Genomic DNA, 19,085 nt, shown 5'->3' with positions numbered 1-19,085 from the left:
GGCCACCCGGCCTTAGGCTGCCCAGGGGCCTGCCACCTTGGTCTTCAACCGCTCTTGCTTTTCTCACCTTGCTTTGCTCTGAAACTTTCCCTTTCACCCGCTACTCTACGCGGTCCTGTTCTCTTCCATGGAAGCGGACCACTAATAAACTGATTACATTCTACTAGATTTTCTGATATGTAATTCTTTACATGCGTCAGCAAAAAGAACCAGGTCTCTTTTGTCAACACCCCCACCAACCAGGTAAATTCTCACCACCTCTGGGAAAAGGAGAGAGAATAGACAAGAATCTTGGAATGTTTGTGAAAATCCCTTCTTTTCAAAACCAAAGTGATGGGGGTGGGCAAAGACATCCCCTCATAATAACAGTTAGGCTTTTGTGTTTTAATGAATCAGGGTTAGTGAGACTGATTTTCCATGGATGATAGAAATATAAGGTTTCCTTTCTAAATAAATGTAACTAAATAAGAAGGAGTTGATGAAAAGGAGAAGATTAAGGTAATAACAGCACAGGTGGTATGTGGATATGACCAAAATTGTAAGGATGATGCTCAAATGATCATGTTCACAAACATTAGGGTCTTTCATCCTAATGATCTCTGGGAGGACAGCAGCTTTAGTTCACTTATCTGACCAGTGATCATGGCTTGACTGTTTCACTCAATAGAAAGTGGTTAGAGCAAATAACCTAATACATTATTGGCTTTCATTTCATATATATAAATCATTTATGGGTCCAGGTATATGGTCTAAATCCTATTATTGATGCAAGGGTTTTAATTCCCTCTCTCTTTTTCTCTCTCTTATTTTTCCAAATTCAGCAAGAATCAGAGTGGGTAGGATAGTGAATTTAATTTTTTTTAAATGGCATCAAATGAGGCTGCCCTTCAACAACTTGATGTCACTTGTAGGTGAATTAGAAACATGTTCTATTTTCACATCAAATGGGTGAACTAGTATTCTTTATCCACTGGATTTCAAGGTTATCATCACATGTTCCAGGGGACAACAGCCAAACCTGTTGGCTAAATGGTGCCAGGTAGAATGAGCTAAATGTGCATTATGCTAAAAAGAAAACCTGCATTTGGAAAAAAAAAACCTTGGACTCTGAATGGGAAGGCCAAGATTTTCCTTAATGACATTAAGTTGTCCTATTCAGAAGTTACATCCACTCAGTTACCTAAGGGTCATTTTGCTGACAGATTTTCCCAAAAGGTTAATGGCTGTGTACTTGGCTCAAAATTGAAAACTTATCTCTGAAAATGTATGGAGTGACAGCTCCCACCATGAAAAAGTCCCTCATAAAAAATAGAGTCATCTTATGGTTGAGTGCTTATAAAGTCTGTATAAAAGGACAGTCTTTACATTACTTTACATTACTTTACTTTGAACCATGAAGGACTGTTGGGAGGAAACTCAGTGTTAATTTGGATTGTTGATATAGGTCACCGGTTGGATTGGGGCATGTGTTGAATTTTTTAATTGAGGACCATTTGGGAGACACAGTCCTGACTCTGACAGTAGTTAACTCTAGAAATCCTCTTTTTACAATAATCAAGCTTTTCATTGTTTTTATTATAAATTATAAGTTCTGTTCAAAATTTGTTCAATTTCTTTGTTAGAAAGACTTATTTCACATGAAGTCATAGAATAATTGTCTTTTAGTTGCTCACTAGTGACATCCTTAGTGGGGAGCCATTAGCTTATAGGTAATGCCAGAATCGGATGGCTGATGTTCTAGGAAGGATGAGATAATTATTCCCTCTCAGGATTTCTAGGCTTTATCCCTCTGTCAATTCATAGCAGCCATCATTTGTAATTCTGCACAATGTCACCTGGATCTCCTACAGAATGCCCTTCCTGGCCCCATTATCCCATACTTTTACTACTTCATGTTTGTCACTATTTTATGTAAGAAAGACTAGCATGTGGATTATCCCAGGATTTCCTGTGAAAATAATTATCAAGGATACATTATATTGACTAGCAGCTCTTATGTGAAGATCCTCCTCAGAAATTGGTCCTCTCTCTTCTGAGCTTACATCATTGGATTATATGAGGCACACTACTCACTGATTTTCCTCTTTCCTCAGAGCTATATTTGAACTTAATGACCTTGCATCATGTGTCACAAACATTTCTTGACATGGTCCTATCTCTCTCTTGATGATTTAACTTTGATCTGGAATTTTACATTGATCTGTGCAGCAATTCTGCTTTCCAAATGTCAGTTTAATTTCTGGTACATGTTTGGGTCAAATCCTTACCCCCCTCTGCTTCCATTTTGCCACAAACAAAACCACTAGGATTTTATGCCTAATTTCTTATTATTATCTCTATTTCTCAGATATTAATATACAGGACTAAAAGACAATGCATATCTGTTCTTCATTCCTATATCTAACAGCCTTTGCTGATGTCAAATTCTCCCCAGAAGACAACTTAAATTTTAGTTTCTTCTTCACAAATACAAGAAATTTGGAGTTAGAAGTACAGATTTGAGTCCTGACATTGTTAATTTAGACAAGTAGATTTTTAAAAAGATTTTATTTATTTATTTTTTAGAGAGGGGACAGGAAGGAGAAAGAGGGAGAGAAATATCAGTGTGTGGTTGCCCCTTCCACACCCCCAACTGGGGACCTGGCCTGCAACACAGAAATGTGCCCTGACTGGGAATTGAACTGGTGACCCTTTGGTTTGCAGGCCTGTGCTCAATCCACTGAGCTATATCAGCCAGGGCTGACAAATGGATTTTAAAAAATCTCTGGGTTTCAATTCCTTCCCTCTGCAAAATGAGAACAAAAATCTTAGTTATTACCAAGAGAAAATGATGTGAAGTATATGAAAAGCTTTTATCCCCTTAAACCAGTTTACAAGTCATGTAATTATTATTAAAAGTCAGGAGAAAGATCAGAGTCTCATATAAATAACTTTGTCTCCTGAATACTTTGCCTGTGCCAGTTTATCATTGAGTCTCTGTGTTATGTATAGTCTCCTTGCTCTGCCTTTGCCCACAGGCTCTGAATGGATACAGCCTCTGGAGAGAAGGTTCTGGACTCTGAAGGTGGCATGAGATGCCTTTAAAGCCACTTTGAGGAACCTGGAACTGGACCCAATGAAAACTATGTTTGTCTGGGTAGATTGAACAGCAGGGCATATGCTGGGCTCCAATGCAGCCAAATGCCCAGCATGGCAGGAAGGTCAGGCCAGGGGCTGAGAGGCAGCTGCAGCCAAGCTATCAAGGCACTCTTTGCTCTGGGCCTAGAGAGGAACAGAGGCCATTCCCAGAAGCCTGAGAGCAGGACTGCAGACCCATCAGTAGGTGTTAAGATGTCAGACCCACTGCAAAACTGGGCATGTGTCAATCAGACTGATAATCCTCAGACAAGCTCCAGGCCAAGGTGTTTGGGTTGGCCAGACCCACAAAGCAAGAGTTAGGTGGCTGTGATTCAATTAGTTACATGTCAATCATGTTCTGGCCAGATGAGGCTCAGCAAACACATGTCAGTTGCAGAGGCTCCTCTCCAGTTGTTTGAGGCACATACATGCATTTCCATGGAAAACTCTGCTGGGTGAGGGAGGGGTGTCAGCCACGTGCCCACAGAAGCAAGGAGGAAGCAAGGTTGATGCAGGAATTAAGAAGCCACTAGAAGATCTTCCATTCACTCTTGCTCTTCTCTTGCTGCTTTTCATTTGTGGTTGTCACTTCTCCTGCATTCTGAGTGTGTGTGTCTCCACAAGGGATGCAGATGCTATGTGATGGAGGCAAATAAAGTGGACTTGCCTCTCACTCAAAGAATTGGGTTATGGGGTCAATGGGCCACCTGACAAAGGCAAAACCACCTTGAGAAATCCCCTTGAGTCAACATTACCTTTAACTGCCATCACTACAGATTTGTTTATTTACCCCATTGGGCATGTGAGGAAGGAACTAAGTTGCACTTAGGGTCTGTGGAGTATATAAAATAAGTGATAATCAACAATAAAACCACAATCAGTGAAGCAAAATCATCACACAGTGATGGGCAGCAGGGATGGAGGAGCAAAAGGTCCATGACGCCTTGTCATGGTCACTGGGTAATACTTTCATGGGCAAAATGTCAGCTAAAACTACTCACATGATTTCAATCACCCCTCTCTGCTCTCTAATAGAATATAATTGAATTTAGGTGAACTACATGCTTAGTGATGTGACTGACCCCTTCACATCATCAGGTGAAACACAATCTGACTGGTTGCGGAGTTGTGAACATCTCTTGGTCCCACACCCAGATCACAGGGTCAATCCCAGCACCAGGCACAAGTGCATCAGGAGCTCCAGTGCCTCTGACTCTCTCTCAGGTGTTGCTCATGCTGGGGAGCTGGGAGGAGGAGATGATGCAGGGTGTGTCCCAGAGCCAGCTCCTGTTCACTCCTGAGAGCTGACTTTGCCATCAGGGACATCACACTGGGATAGCTTGACTTGGTCTACATTCAAGTGCTGGCAGGTAGAACTTGATGCTGGGAGCATTTGCCTTGAGAAGTAGAAGGCATAGGGAGACAAGCTGGAGATCTCTAATTTGGGAGGTGCTGGTGCCATTTTGAAGATTGATTGGGAAATATTGTTAATTCAGCAATAGCTTCATTATAGCAGAGACTGTTAATTACCTTCTCAATAACCATTCATTCCTTTCTCCTTAACATCAAAACCCTGGCTGTCAGGCAGAAATGTGTACAGCTAAGAGATTATATTTTCTGGTTTCTCTTTCAGCAAGAGGTGGTCAATATGATGGAAGTATAAATTACTGGATAGACTTCCTGGGAAATCTCCTCAGATGGGTTTGACTTTGTCATGAGGAATATTTTCCTAACTTATTTCTTTCCCTCTTTTTTCCTCACTGAAATATGGATGTGGTGACTGGAGCACTAGCATTTGTCTTGGACCAAGAGGATGAAAGTCAAGGACTAAGGATGATGTGTCAGAAAGACAAAGGAGCCTGAGTCACTGATAATATAACATGATGGAGCTATTGTACCAGACCTGCACTGTCCAGTTCAGGATTTCAATTGACCTCCTTCATTTGAGAGAATAAACCCCTAATTTGTTTAAGATACTTTATTGTCAGTAAAAAGCAGTGAGGAGTACAGTTCCTAAATAGCACATTCATATTTTGTTTCTCACTAGAAAAATGGAATAAAATTTGTTCCAAGTTTGTTTTGGGGGTTGAGGTATATGTGCTCCCCCATTTTAATGATAAAAGCAATGTGTTCTTACTTAATGGGAAGCAAAGTTTATCAAGAGCCAGGTTCATTGTCACAGTATGAGGCACCTCACTGGGACACCTGTTTAGCCATCTGAATTGGTTCTTCATCTATCTGGTGCTGAGCGCTGTGAGGTGGAGTGAGAGAATGAGGAGATTACATATGTCTCAATGAGGCTAAGTTGAGTAGTGGCCCATCTTATCCTGGAAGAAGAGTGGGTCTGCATTTCTGCCCTTAGTACCAGGTAGGCAGGTACGAGATACATTCTGAATCTGGGGAAAACTGACAGTCTCTTCTGAACTGGGTGTGGTATAGATGGGCCCAGGGTCTGACCCAGTGACCAGAATTTAGCCCAGTGCCCTTAATCCTTGGTCCCAGTTGGCCCCATCTAGAAAAATCATGTTCCTGGGCATTTTAGACTCTTCTCCAACAGAGGAGTTCCTAGTCATCCTTTAAGACATGGCTCCCTTCTCACTTCCTCTGGGAAAGTTCCTGCTCTCTTCCCTGTGCCCCTCATCACATGATTTCAGTTTGTTACATTGGAGAGTAATTATTTGTTGATATGGCTCTGATCCTCACTAGTCTGGAAGCAGGAACAAAGTCTAACACAATCATGCATCCAGCTTCCCTTGCAACTAATGAGACCAAGTAACTGAGTTCTACCCAAAGGGAACATGAGCAGAAATCATCCCATACCTTTGCACAAACCTAGGAGGTACCATTCACACATAATGAAGAAGCTGTGAATAGAAAGGATGTTGCAAGCTCAAATGGAAGAGGCTTATTCTGCCCAAGCTGCCACTTGCTCTCAACAAGCTGAATGGACAACAGCAAGACCACATATGACAACAGAACTCTGACCCACAATCCCTGCAGTGACTGGCCCACAATGGTCAGGACTCAGTCAAAGATGCCAGCTTTCCTATTATTTTGTGTCTCTGCTTCCAACTCAGAAGCAACCAGAGAAAGTCATAGATGCCCTCGAACCAATCACATAGGATTCCTGCTTCTAGTTAGTCTGCTTCTAACTTGCCTCTGCCAATAACCTCCCATCAGGGCACAACTGGAGCCTTCTCAATGCAGACTCCTTGCTGTAGCAAGCTCTGAGTCCATAGGCTCTGCTTGTTCTCTTTTGGTCAGTCTTCATCCATTTCTGCACTCCCTGCTGCATGCAAGGCAGAATGGACTGAGCACTAAGATGGAAGGAGCCAGAATCCCTGGTATTGTGGAATTGCCATACACCCTGTACTGGCAATGAGAAACACACATGTACACACACCAGCAAATGCACACACAAATACCTGGAACTTGTGCAAGTTTGCCCTGGGGCAGCCTGGGCAAAGGGTACATTTGTTCGGGATTAAGAATCAGTTTGCTGACCAGATTCATGTAAACTAGTTATCACTTAATTAAACCAGGATTTTTAAGGTAGTTGAGCATCTTTAATTTGTGTACAATGATCCCTATGCTAATTATCCTAGACCCTGACCTATTCATTAATACTAGGAGGCTGCTTAGTCTGTGGTCTGAGAATGCTTAGTGCAAAGGAATGAAGCTGCCTTCATGTACACAAAATTCAGAATTCCCATCTATTCTGAATGGATTCTCCTCAATCAGGGTAAACAACCTAATTTCACCAACTCTTTCTTGGGGGGTTTCCTTTGTGTCCAATGTCATTCTGTCTTCCTTTGGATATGGCTTTGGCTACCAGATGGCCCAGGATCACCGGATACCAAATACTTTCAGATAAAGAATGTAAGGGCTATTCATTAATGTCCACATTCAACCCATCCTTCTTCTGGTCACCATAGGTTCAGGACCCCCGCTTTTGGGAGGTGGTGGCTCTCACAGCTTTGGTGTCCTTTTGCCCACAGGGGATGCACAGAGGGGACAAACTCACAGAACTGGATTCTGGCACCATCATTTGATCTCCTGTGAAATGTTTGGGGCAAGAAGATAGGCCGAGATACAGAATTAATGTCTTAGGGTTTTGTGTCCTCCAGTCTTATAAGCCAGAGTCTCGTTTTCAGGGAACTTCCATGATGCCTGGTGGAGCAGACAAAGGCAAAGTGGCCCTAGAGGTTCAGCAATCTTTCCTAGCCACTTGTGGGTACTATCTGGGAAGTATCTCAAAGTACAGTTCCTTGAGACATTCCTGTTCATGCTTCCCGGCCTCTAATATCCCTACAACCATTTACATGTTCATCTGGCAAACATTTCCTATGTGTCTACTTCATGTTAGCAAGCTACAAGCTTGACTCTCAAGAAGTTCACATTCTTCAATAAAACAGACATTTGAACAAATAATGATTATCTAGTATAATAAGAGCTATAACAGGTGTGTACACACTACCAAGTGAACACAAAAGAGTGAGCAGTTCACTCAGCTTGGTTGTGGAAGGCTTCAAAAATATCCAGCAAGGGACACTTGACTAAAGTCTTATGGGGGCATGGGGTTTCCATTAGCTGGGGATGCAGGGTGGGGGTAACTGTCCAGGCAAATGCATGAAAGAGTCAAGAAAAGGTCTGCAGTTCTTTGCAGTTGGAGCAGAAGGTGAGGGAGGAGAAGCAGGAGAGGATCCATAGGCTGTCAATTGGGGTCATTCAGGCACCATCTGAACTTTATTCTGAGGTTACAGTATACATCCAAAGTGGAGCTGTGTACTCAAATGCCTGCAGGGGACAGGCAGATGATTAAATCATTTAGAGGTGCCAGGTGGGGAATGGAAGACAGGGGAGTGCAGGCCCATCCAAAGGTGGAGCCCATTGTTGCCATGGTAGAGTGCAGGCAAGTTTCCATTAAAAAAAAAATCTGGGCATCACATTTTTACATGAACCTTCCAAAGTTTTTTTTTTTTAATTTAACACTTGAAAAAATTTTTAATAGATTTTATTTATTTATTTTTAGAGAGGGAAGGGAGGGAGAAAGAGAGAGAAACATCAATGTGTGGCTGCTGGGGGCTGTGGCCTGCAACCCAGGCATGTGCTCTGACTGGGAATCAAACCTGTGATGCTTTGGTTCGCAGACCGCACTCAATCCACTGAGCTACGCCAGCCAGGGCTTGAACCTTCCCAAGTTTTAAATGTTGGAAATTGTTTCAAAACATCATGATGGCCTAGCAAAAAATATCTGACATCCTCTTAGACCCTGGGCCTCTAGTTTGGCACTTGAGATGCAAAGCTTAAGCAGGGAGCTGACATATCCAGACATATTTCAGAAAGAAGATGTCCCTACAGATCTTTCCATGCATGATGTTTATGTCCCAGCCTCTGCCAGCAAGAACTTCTTTTCCCCACCTATTCCACACCCTTGCTACATCTACACATCTTTGCACCCTCACTGCTTTCCCTGACCATCCCCGGCACCAGCTCCACCTTTCATGGAGGCCCTGAATGAATGAGTCATGCTCCAATCCGACTTACAGAGGAAAGTCCACATTCAGGAAACAAGAGAGCCACATTTATTTCACATGGACAAGCATGATTCTGTCACATGCTGAACATGAAAGCTCATATGAGGCAAGTACCCGTAACAGAAGAATTATGTGCTTTTGTCCACAGGGAGCAGGGAGAGTCACAAAGTGGTTTTCAGAGACAGTCACCCTTCAAGCCAAGCTGAGACCATTGCCTTAGAAAGCTCTGGTTTGTGCCATCATCAAAGGGTCTGTCTCCTGGAGGTGGCTGGGAGTGCTTCTGTTCTGCATCTCTGGATGTGCTGCTGAGGGCAGGAGGGTGAGGATGGTCTCCCATGCCACTATTCAGGTGGCTCAGGAGAGCTCAGCACAGGGGGAAGTACATGACACTTGGAATTAACAAGCTCACGCTGGGTGGACAGTGACAGGGACAGACTGCTGTGTTCATAGCAACAGAACCACCACCATTTACAATAGCTATCATAATGGGAAGATCCACTCCTCTTAAAGCAAGTTCCCAAGGCAGCTTATGGGCTAAAGGGAAAGCATTTGGAATTGACTGGACATTCCAGAGGCAGATCTACTTTGTCTGGACAGACTGGGGAGAGCTAGTGGAGGGACCCCCAGTCTCTTGGCCTTGGTTGGGCTTCCTGGTTCTAGGATGATGGAATCCAAGATGGGGAGGGGCTTGGTGCCTGGGATGAGAGGATGATAAGCTCTAAGAAAAAACCTCATCGAAGAGACCAGCAGAAGAGCCCTTGCATGTGAGAGGTTTATTCCCACCTGAAGTCCTGCCCAACAGTTTCATAAAACTTAATGTTATAAGGTCTATAAAATTCCCGGAGCTGGTCTATCACCTCAGGATCAATCTGTACATGAGTTCTGCCCTTTGATTTGCCCAGACATCGAGGCAGGAGGCTTGATTCTGTCTTTTTCAAGCAAGGGAACCCTTTGGTCTTGTTGAAATAGAAGTGCTTGTCCGTGATGAACCTCTTAATGCCCAGGAAGTCCTGGACCCTCCCCATCTCACCAGCGGGGTCAGTGATGAGCCGCTCGCCACTGACAAAGTGGATCTGAGCCAGTGGGAAATACTGCAGCCAGCTCTCCAGGTGCAGCACGTACAGGCCAATGCGGATGGCATTCCATGACACGTCCACCAGGCCTAGTGTGCGGTTCCGGAAGGATAGGCCCTCGAAGGTGGGGATGTCTGGCTTCTTGGACAGTGTTTGAGTGTAATCAGAGATGGCACGGGTCACGGGGTTCCGCACCACCACGATCAGCTTGGTGTCTCGGGACATGTTGAAGATCCGGCGAGGGGCCTCTTGAGTGACGAAATAGCTGGGGGTCTTCTCCAGTGTGATCTGGCTCTCCATGGTTCTGGGCATCAGGTTCCTGTGGGAAGAAGCAGCACATCATCACACAGGACTTTCCTGGGAGTGCTGGGATCATTTCCTTGCACCCAGCTCCCTGGTTGAGTTCCCCTCCTCTCCTCTGTGACATCTGAAGCTCACCTACTCTCACCTGGTGAGAAACCCATGTTATCTCTTGTTGATTTTATTTTTTAGTTTTTAACAGGTTTGCTTTAAGACAGGACATGTCCATCAGTATGGGTTAAATAATGATGGAATAGCCACTTAGTAGAGTTAGGTAGATCTGAGTGTACTAATGTGGAATGATTTCCAAGATAAAGCATTAAATGAAAAAAGGCAAGGCACAGCACCTTCATCTTGGGCAGGGTACCAAGAGACTGATAAAGTCGATTCTGGGGAGGGGGTGGGAGTAAAGTGAGGAGGTAAGGGATGGATGAGAATGACTTTTTATTGTATAACCATTTAAGCTGCTTGAAATTGTTAATGCAGTTATTACATATTTAAAAGATATGAAGGAAGGCACTGAATATAGTTCTGGCAAAACGGACTTATCCAAGTATATTAGAAAATCCTTTGAGCAGGGAAGGGTTTGTTTTATAGGAATAGCAAGTATTTTAGAAATGAGTTCTAACCACTATGCTATACACCCGAAACTAATGCAAAATAATATTGAATGCCAACTGTCATTGAAAAAAATAAATAAAAAAGAAGAATCCCTTATCACTGAATTAACTGAGAACAAAACAGAAATTATCAGCACTTTTACCCCACAAGAAAAAGGAAAAAAGGAAAAAAAAGAGTCCTGGTGTCTTTTCCTGCTGAGATACATCCTTGGGAAAGCACAGAAGGACAACCCAGTGGGACCTCAGGCAGAAGCTAGGCACTGCAACCTCTCACTCCCTCACTTTTTAATTTCCTGGCTCTGCTTGAGATTCTGCGGGATGATGGTGGAAACTCCTTCTCAGATGTGTCTCTTTCAAACCCTGATGGAGGGAAATATCCCTGGCTCTGAGTCATTAGTTCTTTCTGGAGGTCATATTTTACCTTCAACTAGTTTTTCTAATTCTGGCTACATAAGAGACCATCCAAGGAATTCTATAAATACAGATGTCTGGGCCCCATCCAGGACCAGCTGATTAAAGCTATTTGGGGTTGGGTACTTTTTTAAAGCTCCTCAGATCATTTCAATTGAAGGCAGAGTTGAGAACCACCAATAGAGGGGCATCACTCCTAACACTATGATTGACCAATCCCCAAAGCATCTATCTTCATCCTCTGGATTATAGACTCCTGGTTCCTAGTTTTCTTCATCCCAAGTCCTAGTATCATCCCTATTCAATAACCTGGCATCATAGTTCTCTGACCAAATATCCCAATTTTCTCTTCTCATTTAACAACTCTTACTCCTGCACACCTTGGGTCTTGTCATTGGAATTGTCCTAATTCTGAAATGGTTCACTCTGAAATTCTACTCTAGGATTATGTATTTGGTTGAAGGTAACCCTCCAAAGATGTATCTGCCCAGAACCTATGAATGTGGCCTTATATGGAAAGAGTCTTTGCAGATATAAGTTAAGGATCTTGAGATGATATCCTGGATTAGGGTGGGCCCAAAGTCCAGATGAGGAATATGCTTACAAGACAACAAAAGGGGAGAAGAGACACATGTAAAAGAAGGCGATGTGAAGACAAAGGCAGTACATGGAATGATATATGTACAAGCCAAAAAAATGCCAAGGAAATGAATACAGACTGCAACCTTATTTCTTTATACATTTGCCACAGTCTCAAACTCATTGTACTTGATCTTCAAATTCATCTATGATCCTCTTGATTTCACTTTCTTGCATACCTTCTCTAGATCAAATGAACAATCATTTCAGTTTCTTCTTCCTGTTCCTGTTCTTTCTCTTCATCATCATCATCGTTGTCACCATCATCACCATCATTATCAATTTCCTTTTACTACTTTCTCTTCCAGTCCCTGACAATATATCTACTCAACCTTCATCATTTCTAATTCTATCTCTGCACTGCCAAACAGAAGAGGAAATTGCTGACCCTGGCAACTGGATCCTTCCTGTATTTATTAATTCTATCTTCCACTGAGCCTCAACACTGCTCTGTAATTGGGTATATTTGTTTTTACAGCCCCCTCTTAAGATTCTTCATAGTATGTGTTCCAAATTCTCACCATAAGCTCCCAACCCTATTCCTGATACCCACTTTTAACACACAATTAGTCTCCCACTACACTAGAAAGACAAAAGGTGTCACCTTCAACTTTCCTCTCCTTCATCCTGAAACTGGCTATGATCTGTACCCATGCTGTGCCCCTCTCAGTAGCCTCAGAGGAAAAGGTGGGCAGGGGCTCACCTGTGCTCTCAGATCTCTTTTTCTACTGCCTTCCCTGCATACCTGCCCAGACCACCTTGAATTTTCAAATTCACTGTGAAACTGATTAGCTGATACAACAGATATTTTGCTTCCAAGCTAAATGTTTATAATGATCCCTTGTGATTGGAATAGGCCATTTTTTAAAATTGGATGCCATTATTAGCAAACAATCACAGTGCACTAGCATAGAATTCTTTGGCTAGCTTTTCTTAGAAACCTGACTATATTAGATTATTACCTTGGCATACATTGTAATTAGATGTTGGTCATTATGACAAAAGTAGACAGAATCATACAAATATAACAGGACTTTTAAACTTAAGAACTTTTCAAACTCTGTAGGGGTTATTGTGTTGGTTTCTCCCAACACAAAGAAGTTGACTGGGCAAGCCATGAAGCAGATTTTTCTGAAACATCCTTTCATACACTAAAGAATATCTATGAGAGGAAGTGAGGATGCAGCATTTTCCAAGCTTATTTGACTAGAGTTATGAACTCTTGCCAGGGGCACCAATGAACATCTCTCTGTTACCAGTTTGGAAAATTCTGACTAGTTCCAGTGATCTTCAGAGCATCACACATGCCCTGGCTGTAAACTGAAGTGAAGCTCCACTCTTCTAGTTCCTAACTGGCATGTCAGATGCAAAACCAAATTATAAATACTAAGGATGATACAGACACCAGACTAAACAACATCATATACATAATTGTGCCATGGATCAAATGGCTCTTGTGCACTTCAAATTTTATCTGTCCCACCAAAGGACACCCTTACATATTTAGGTCTCCTTAGGTCACTGGAATAGAGTGCTGAAGCCTAATGATGATAATGTGCAAGGAGACTGGCTATGCATCTCCCTGCTCTGTGCCCATGTGGGAGGCAGGGATTCAACTTCTCCTTAAGGATCATTTTGCCTCGTCAAGTCATTGTTTAAAATTTTCTTGTTTCCAGCTGCTAACACACAGTTAAAATTTTCTCTCACCCTGTAACCCTCTTAAGCTTCAGCCTCCTTTATTTTCTATGTATCTTTGCAAAAATTACTGAAATAGGCTGACACTGTTTGGACTTACCTCCCATCTGTTATTTTAACTTGCTCAGCAACAGTTGCTCTACATCTGATAAGAGCCCCACATTTTTCTTTGAGGAACTACCACTCCTCCTTTGAATAAAATCTTGATGGGCGAAGGGGTGGGTGCATGACTGAAGTCAGGCCAGTCAGTGCCAGCTGTGTCATAAACTCTAACAATCTATCATCAAGACTGAAAATGGTTGGACTGAACTTTCCCACCAGGTATAAGAGTCTGGAAAAATCCTCCTCATCAGCTTTTCTTACCAAATCCCTTCAGCTCTCTTGATTCTTGCCCTGATACCTGGTTCTTCCACTTTTGTGACAGGACATAGCTGAGCAGTAGCTATTCTTAGGTAGGGGCTGACCAGCAGCCATTCCCAGACAGCAGCCATTCCCAGATAAGCAGTTATCTCAAGGTCATACACTAACCCCTGTTTTAGCAGTTGCACTCCTTCCCCTCCTCCATCTGCCTGTGTAACAAGCATATAAAGAAGCCTCCAGCTTGAGCTCCTTGCCCAGAATTTGGATTTTATCTCCTCTGGGTCCGCATGCATGAATAAACCCCACTTCGTAAACTTGCAGGCCATCTGAGTTGTCTTTTCCATAACATTTTGGTTCCCTGACTGGGAAGCAACTCACACAAGCAGGCTGTTGCCTCTGATGAAGGCGGCCTTGGGGCGGCTGGTGGGGCCCCGAGGTGATAAGGAGGCATGCGCGCTCTGGTGATTTTGGGTCCTGAACATCCCGGGCTCCACAGGCTCGGCCCCTGGACTGCTCTTTGACCCAGGATGGCGGGGCGTGAACTGGTGGTATCTGGGAAGGTGCCAATCTGGAATCTGGTAAGTGCCCCGAGGGGACCAGGAGCCCGAAAACCAGGCCCACCCTTGTGGTGGAAGGAGGGACTGATCACCCCTCAGGCCGGAAGGCCCAGGCAGGGCTCCTACAGTTCAGGAGGCCAAGACTGGGTTCCCATAGTTTGGGCGGGTGGGAACGTAATAAATTCGGTGTGTTTGTGTGAATGACTGTGATTGTTGCTCCACGGGTGGAAGCCTATGGAGCATGAGTGAGCCCTAACCTGCAGTTCCTCGGTCTGTCACATGGCATAACAGCTGGGAGTTTAACCCGAATTCTACACGGACAGCCTTAGCTAAGAAGGAACCTAAGTGCCCCGAGAGGGGAGAGGCCAGGCGGGCAATTTGAGAGTCCCTTCCCTTGTCTGTCCACACTGATCGGGAGAATTCATCATGGTGGGGTGGGGTTCTGCTACAGTACTATATTGCATGTATGTTGGAAATCAGACAGCAAGCCATGTGGGTACGCCGCCATTTTGGGTAAAATGGAGGACAAGCCACGTGAGTGTCCCACCGTGGAGGGTGGAGCGTGCATGGTTGTCTTCATCTTGGATGATGGATCATGTGAGAGCCCCTCCATCTTGGAACTGGGCAAGGTGCCAGGCTAAGGGCTCTCTTCAGATTATGGGCTGTATGCTGCTGCTGTGTGGGCACTGCATCAGTCTGGTTCCCTGTGTAACTGGTTCTGATAAGAATGGCTCTGGTTCTGAAGGACATGAACTGAGGTCCAAGGGTGAGCATCTGACCTGTAGGGTGTTTGCAGGGTCTGACCTTCAGAAAACTGCAGGATGTCCCTGCAAATCTAGGGAATTCTAGTGGAAGGTACCTGCAGTGCCAGGGACTTTCGGCTGCCACATGCTGAGTTTAAGTATAGTCCTCAGTGTGGGAAAGGAACCAGGATTAAAAGAGAATGATGGTTAAATCTGAATGAATAAAATTATGTATGAAGAATGTAAAGTTTTAAACCTGGAGTAAAGGAAACCTCAACTATTTGTTTTCTGGTTTTGTGGGAGAAGAGCAAATTTCTGACATTAGTGTTGTTTCTGATCAGAAACCCTCTGTACTTGAAGACCTATTTAAGGTCACCTGTAAGACCTAAGAAAGGTCGCCTGTAACCGGTCGGGGAGAATGCCTTTGCCACTTGGGACCCAGGAAGGGTCATTTGGGGCTGATGAGTGCTTCAGTCAGAGGCAAAGCAGCATGTCTCTGCCAAAAGACCGGGCCTGAAGGAGCATGTCTGCGAGGCACCAATGGACACATTGGTGCAAGAGAATGCTCCTACCTGTGTACTGTTCTGGAACTCTGTGTTTTGGATTTTGCTCTGTATCTGCTCTAAAAAGGAAATTGAGGATTCCAGGGAAGGTTGAAACTTCACACTCTGTAGGAAAGTAAATTAAAAATATAATATATATATAAATGAAGAAGGTCTGTGGGAAACTGCAAAAATAAATGGAAAAGTAAAAGTTTTAGGAAGGACTTACATGGTGTTAGTTAATAATAGAAGGTATAAGGCATGGAGATGCAATCTTGGTGGATATCAGAAGCTGTATGAAAGAAAGAATAGAAGGTTTGTGAGTGTTGCAGAATGTCTGGAAGTGAAGGTTTAGAGAAGCCCAGTGGATATCAGAAGGGAAAAGATTTTCCTTCATGCTTTTTATTTTTCTCCCTACCTGATCCCTCCAGAATTTGGCATTCTGAAGGAGTGAGTGAAGACATAGGTTTCTTTGCATAAAACCAATAAGATCAGTCGCTATTAGTGGTTTTGTTAACCAAAACTTTGACTGGAATGTCACATCTGAAGGAGGCATGTATGGGTTCTGGTCATCACCAGAAAGCCCTGAGGAACTGGGATTGACTTGCGAAGCTAGTGTAAGCCCACGAGAAAAGCCTGGTACTTTGGTTGGTTGTGCAGTTCATGGCAGTCTTTCCAGGGAAGGAACAAAGGTTGCTTTCATGAAAGATGGCCAAAAAGGAACCTGTGGGCACAATAGAAGCCTCAAGGATCTGAGTGAAACAACTGGTACAGGCGAAGCCAGATGGCGGATGTGTGGCTCTGCTTCTGTGCTCTGAGGGGCGGAATGAGAAGTCAGTCTAAAAGTTCCCTGTGTGAGTTCCAGCAAAGCGGAATTAAAGATCATAAGTAATCCAGGCTGCTCTTGGTGTGTTTATGCAAACAAACAGTCAAAATGAAAAGTGGAACTCAAAGTAGTCCCTTTAATAACAGTGGGGGTGATCTTAAAAAGAAAAATTGTGGTTCAAGGAAAATCACAATGCTCAGTATTGGACACCAGAATGATGCAGCTGTCTTGAAAGCGTCTTTTTGTTTGAAAGTTGAAAATGGTTTTGTAATATCATCAAAGATATACAATTTACAGGTATGAAGAACCTGTCAAATTGCCATTGCTGAATGTCATTGCAGGAAAGACCTTACAACTGATTGTCTTCCCAAAAGACAGTCTCACAGGTACAGAGACTGGTTTGGGGGCTATTGTGTGAATTAACCTGTGTGTTCTTCTGTTTTCAGAGGACGTATGCCTATGACTTCATTACCTGAGTGATTGGTTGCAATATAGGCCTCACTTAAGGAGCCCATTCTTCATCATCACCCCCTGAAACTCAACAGTTTGGCTGAACTGAGTGGTTGGGTTGGTGAGTGGTTCGGATGATCTGTGGGCTTCACTTTACAACTGATTTTCCCTTTTCTGTCTTGATGGCTTGGACAGGAGGATTCAGATATCTGAAAGGAAGGAAATCCTAATATATTCCCCTCAGCCCAAGTGAAATATAATGGGCCACAAGAGTTTTGGATAGGTATGGCATGCCTTGTACACCTTCCTCCAGATAAGCCATTCTTTACTTAAGTTTTTGCCTTTGTCATCTAGTGGTTATGATTTAATTGTGCCTTCCAACTCTCCAAATCTGTCATCTCCAGAATATGACCAGGATGCCAACGGTCTAGTAATGCTAGTCTTTGGACACCACGCCTGTGACTTCCTGGTGGCAGCCAACTGACCAGGATTCTGTAAGGTCCTTCCCCTTATAGGAAGGACTCCCTCCGTGCTGCACCCCCTCCCTTCAGGGCACCCCTGACCCACAGGTAGGTAGGACGATGTCCATTTCTAGCTGGAAGTAGTTACAAGAAGACTTTTGTCCATTGTCCTTTAAAGGAATTTAAAGTGGGTATATATCTGAAATGAGAGATTATTACAGGGTGCAGCCAAGAGAGGGGATCCCAAATGGGCATTTAAAATGGGGTCCAGAACTCAAGGCATCCAGGAGATTTTAAGATATCTTCACCCCTTCCCCTACAGGTGTGAGCTGGGGGAGGGACACAGAGCAAGAACATACAGGGCTGTTTTGTACAGCAACAGCTTTATAGCTAATCCATGGCATAGTCATTTGACATACCTATAACCTTTGGCTGGTCACTTAGATATGCTGAATAGCTGTGGCCATGCTCTGGGCCAGGGAGATAAAGAAAGACTCCCCCCACCCACGATGTGACTGGGAGGCAGGTCCCCCCAGTTACAGCACCTGCGTGGGAGCTCAGAGAAGATTGGCTCCATAACATGGGGCCACACCTGCCCAGACCCATGATGGCAGCCAGATGGGAGCGGGTACCAGCCAGTCCAGGATCTGCAGGCCATCATTGAAGCAGCCATCACCCTCCACCCGGTCGTCCTGAACCCGTACACCCTCCTGAGCTAGCTTCCCCCAACAGCAACGTGGTTTACTGCCTTGATCTGAAGGATGCCTTCTCCTGCATTCCTGTGGCACCTTCCAGCCAACCCATTTTTGCCTTTGAATGGAAACATCCGCACATAGTGGTCAAGACTCAGTTGACCTGGACTAAACTGCCCCAGGGGTTTAAGAACTCCCCAACCTTATTTGGGGAAGCCCTAGCAGGAGACCTGAAGCCCCTCTCGAAGGGGGGCCGGACCTGACAATTCTGCAGTACATGGATGACCTCCTCCTGGGGGCCCATTCCAGGAACGGTGCTGGGAGGGAACGCACATGCTGCTGAAGCGCCTGGCTGAATTAAGGAAATAACACCAGAAGCACATCCTGAACACACTCTTACTCTTCTGTCGAGGTGCAAAGGGCATGCCCTGTGTATCTGAAGTGCCCCCACAGCCGTCTGCACAGTCCTCTGTCATGGCCCTTCACAGTGCTCCATTGGGTTCATCTGCCCCAGCAGCCTACGAGCTCCCTCAGGGTTCCAGTGTGTCACCCAATGCAGTGCTCAGCAACCAGGCTTGTCGGAAGTACTCACGGTATGATCAGGGGCACGGACAGAAAATGGAACCTTAGCTAAATTCTACCAGGAAACTGGACTTCCCTGAAAAGACTTGCTGCCTCTAGCATTGCCTAGGTTGCAGGAGTCACCCCTTGGATCCACTATAGCCGGGCCAAAACAGCAGCAGATCCCGAGGACCTGAGGACTAGGCCTGCACCTAGAATGCCCATGCTGAGGCCCCGGAGGATGCCAGCCAGTAAAGAAGACACTAAGAAATGGACCATTGTTTTGCAGGGTACCTGACTTTAATTGGCACCTTCGCAGGAGCATTGGGAATTGGACTGGTGACTGTGACCCCTGCAGAATGGAATCCTGCGGAGCAGATCACCCTAGGAATAGTTTATCTCTGTTTGGTCTCTGCATTTGGGCTTATTGTATGCTTCGCTTAACAAATGCGGCCCCTGTCTCAGCCCCAGCCTGCAAATGCAATACCCCTGGGCATAGGA

At 44.4% G+C, this 19,085-nt stretch overlaps 1 protein-coding gene across 1 annotated transcript in view; it reads right to left on the bottom strand.

Moving 5' to 3' along the window:
* Positions 1-8,738: 8,738 nt before the first annotated feature.
* Positions 8,739-19,085, bottom strand: part of HS3ST2 (heparan sulfate-glucosamine 3-sulfotransferase 2) — a 139,598-nt gene continuing 129,251 nt past the window's right edge. Inside the window, exon 2 of the mRNA XM_045849128.1 lies at positions 8,739-10,046. Coding sequence (XP_045705084.1) covers positions 9,428-10,046 — 619 coding nt within the window. The 3' untranslated portion in view covers positions 8,739-9,427. The remainder of the gene's footprint in view (positions 10,047-19,085) is intronic.

The sequence above is a fragment of the Phyllostomus hastatus genome, unplaced genomic scaffold (assembly GCF_019186645.2).
Source record: "Phyllostomus hastatus isolate PE091 unplaced genomic scaffold, TTU_PhHast_1.1 phas_contig_64, whole genome shotgun sequence".
In the NCBI taxonomy this organism is placed as follows: Eukaryota; Metazoa; Chordata; class Mammalia; order Chiroptera; family Phyllostomidae; genus Phyllostomus; species Phyllostomus hastatus.
This window is presented reverse-complemented; position numbering and strand designations above follow the sequence as displayed.